Below are 3338 nucleotides of genomic sequence, written 5' to 3' on the forward strand. Positions count from 1 at the left end.
TCACATTTGTGTAAGTTAACAGCAGAAGTATGCCACAATAATTGTATGGCATTGAATGAGACAACCACACTTGCACAGGAAATAATTATTTTCTTAGTGATTCTATTTTGCTTGTTCTCTCTTAACAAGTAAGAGTAAAAAGCATTAGCACAAAACCAATGGGTTTCGGTGTCCATGCCCATGGCAGGGGATTGGAACTATGTGATCTTCCAACCCAAACCATTCTATGATTCTATGATTTATCTCTAATGTCTGTCAAAGGACTATGGGATAAAGTCCACCTGCCAAAGAGATTAGAGAAGAATAACCCATCACTATTCCTCACACAGTCAGTCCTGGAGAAGGTCCTTTGAAGAGGGGTTATTGCAAGGTCTACTTAGTTAAAAACAGACTTTGTGGAAGAGCATGTAGTGTAATTAAGTAGTATATGTTTCTCCAGACATTAGCAAAGAACTAGAATGCTGTACTTCTTTTTTTTCTCATTATTAGATTTATAGGCTTTATTTAAAACATAATTTTGTATGTAGTTCTCAATAAAAGCAGCTAAAGCTAGGCAGCTAACGTTCAAGTTTCACCACACTTTGCTGCCAATATACTGAATTCTTAAATTGCCACAATTTGCAAACTTTTTTGAGATTAGTCTCTCCTGGAAAGAGAATGTGAACTATCCCAAAATATTGGTTGATTTTCTGATGTGTCCTATGAGTCCTTTATGGATCACGACAGCTAATGTCCCTAGATGTCCTTAGGATTTATTGGCTGGCCTAATATGTTAGCTAATCTTCTCCTAGCCATTACTCAAAGCTTATAAAACAAAAAAACAAACAACAAAAAAACTTCAGAGGGAAAACATTGAAAAAAATTACACAAATTGTGGGGAAAGATTTTGCTATATTTGAACTAACTCAGAGCACCCGTAACTAAAAGCCACAAAATTATACACATGCTTTAAATTTAAATTCTTGTATGAGCATCTAAATAATCTACTTGAAAAAGCAGATGAAAGTCATACCTGGCCATAGCAACCTGCATAATGAATAAGGCTTGGGTGGTCTTTTGAGCAACTTAGTTCTGCAATAGCTTCTGTTTCGCTCACCATCCATCGAACGCACTCCAGCTGACCATTCTAAACAAATAAAAGAAATTTTAAATTCCAGCTGTTTCCATCTAAACACATCTACTAAACAGGGAAAAGCTTATCAGAATTATTAAAAAGTTATGAATTTCCATTTTTAAAAAAGTGTTCTTTTGTCTCCTTTTTTGTTATGCACTTGTATCTTGCTCTACAAACACAAATTAAGGAGATGGTTCTTGACCTGAACACCTTTTACAGCCCAGTCCCAAGATTTCCAAGCTGCTATGCAGACTCCTAGTAGTTTGCAAGTTACTATGAAGTAGGATGTAGATGCTGTGGAAACAAATTAACATTTTCTTCAGAGCACGCTTGCAGCCCAGTGTAAAAGCAAGAATTTTTGGCAGCTGCTCTTGCTGCAGCCCCTTTCAGTGACAGTACCTTGGTAAAAGCATGGCACGGCATGACCTATTATATTCTGGCCTGTTCTTACTTAGTTTTTCAACTCTCATGTTCATAAAGACTTCTTTATAGGTGAGACAAGCAGTTCAACTGCTCAGTCAATACCTCACAGAGGTCAACATACAGAAGAGAAAAAAGTAGTCTGTGTGCATAAAATGGAAGGAGCTACAAGGAGAAGGAAAGATATCCATTTCAAGTTTCAGTTTTATTTTTAGAAAAGCAAAGGAAAGAATATAGCAAATATTCACCCATTAAAAATTATATGGGAGAAAAAAGATCAGAATAAAATTAATTTGATATTTGTCTTACTTCTTCCATATGTAATGTATGCATATAAAACAAAAAAAATTACACATTTTGCTTTGCTTACATTCCTCTGTTTGTCTAAATTTCAACAATGAAGTAAAAAATAAAGCTACTTGTGTTATTTTTAATACACTAGAAAAATCCTCCTCCTCATATCTGAGTTCAAATATTAGTAAGTATAACTAACTAATAATTTTTTTCCTTTGTATCACAACTGAGTAAAATATTTTTACAATTAAGGTAAAGAATTAATAAAATTAAGTACCTGCTAACTAAGATAATTATGCTAACGTGGAAAGGATTTCTCCAGAGTCAGTTAAAATAAACTATCAGTATCAAACTTGACATCCACAAGTGCACAGGCCCTGATAGGATGCACCCACGAGTGCTAAGGGAGCTGGCGGATACCGTAGTGAGGCCACTTAATATCACTTTTAAAAGGTCATAGAGATTAGGAGAGGTGCCCAAGGACTGGAAGAAACCAAATCTCACCCCATCATCAAAAAGGGCAAGAAGGAGAACCCAGGGAACTACAGACTAGTCAGCCTTCAATCCTTCGAAAGGTAATTAAATGACTCATCCTGGAGGCCATCTCTAGGCATGCAGAAGACAGAAAATTCATCAGAAGCAGTCAGCATGGATTCACCAAAGGACAATCATGCTTGACCAACCTGATTGCAATGCAACAACTGTATGGATAGAAGAGGGGAGAGCAGTGGATATTGTCTACCAGGACCTCCACAAGGCTTTTGGATATGGTCTCCCATGATAGCCTCACAGGCAAGCTCAGGAAGCACAGCCTGGACAAATGGATGGTGAGCTGGATTGAGAACTAGCTGAATGGTGGGTCTCAGAGGGTTGCGATCAGTGACACAAGTCTAGTTGGAGGCCTGTAGCTAGCGGTGTCCCAATATTGTTTAATGTATCCATCCACATCTTTGATGAAAGGGCAGAGTGTCTCCTCAGCAAGTTCACAAAGCTGGGAGGAGTGACCAATACACCAGAGGGCTATTGAAGGTTCAGAAGAACCCTGACAGGCTGCAGAGATGGGCAGAGGAGAACTGTCTGAAATTCAACAAGTGCAAATGCAGGACCTGTAACTGAGAAAGAACAGGTCCATGCACCAACATGGCCTGGGGGCCAACTGGCTGGGAAGAAGCTCTGTGGAGAAGGACCTGGGAAGCCTGGTGAATAACAAGCTGTCCATAAGTCAGCAGCATGCCCTGGTGGCCAAGAAGGCCAGTGGCATCCTGGGCTGCATCAGGAAAAGCATTGCCAGCAGGTTGATCCTGCCTCCCTACTCAGTCCTGGTGAGGCCACATCTGGAGTGCTGTGTCCAGTTCTGGGCCTCTCATGGAGGGACATGGAGGTCCTGGAGCAGGTCCAGTGGATGGGTAGAAGGTGATTAGGGAACTGGAGTCCCTCTCACGGTTTTAGGAAGGATAGGTCCTGTCTGACCAACCTGCTCTCATTTTATGATCAGGTGACCCATCTAGTG

The 3338-nt window shown here is 39.8% G+C and overlaps 1 protein-coding gene across 1 annotated transcript in view; it reads right to left on the reverse strand.

The window, feature by feature from the left end:
* Positions 1 to 1537, reverse strand: part of SNCAIP (synuclein, alpha interacting protein) — a 29545-nt gene extending 28008 nt beyond the window's left edge. The window contains exons 1-2 of the mRNA XM_009071752.1: positions 1514 to 1537; positions 1013 to 1126 (exon numbers count right to left, since the gene is read on the reverse strand). Coding sequence (XP_009070000.1) covers positions 1013 to 1126; positions 1514 to 1537 — 138 coding nt within the window. The remainder of the gene's footprint in view (positions 1 to 1012; positions 1127 to 1513) is intronic.
* Between the last annotated feature and the right edge of the window lie 1801 nt (positions 1538 to 3338).

The sequence above is a fragment of the Acanthisitta chloris genome, unplaced genomic scaffold, assembly GCF_000695815.1.
Source record: "Acanthisitta chloris isolate BGI_N310 unplaced genomic scaffold, ASM69581v1 scaffold11020, whole genome shotgun sequence".
Taxonomy (NCBI): domain Eukaryota; kingdom Metazoa; phylum Chordata; class Aves; order Passeriformes; family Acanthisittidae; genus Acanthisitta; species Acanthisitta chloris.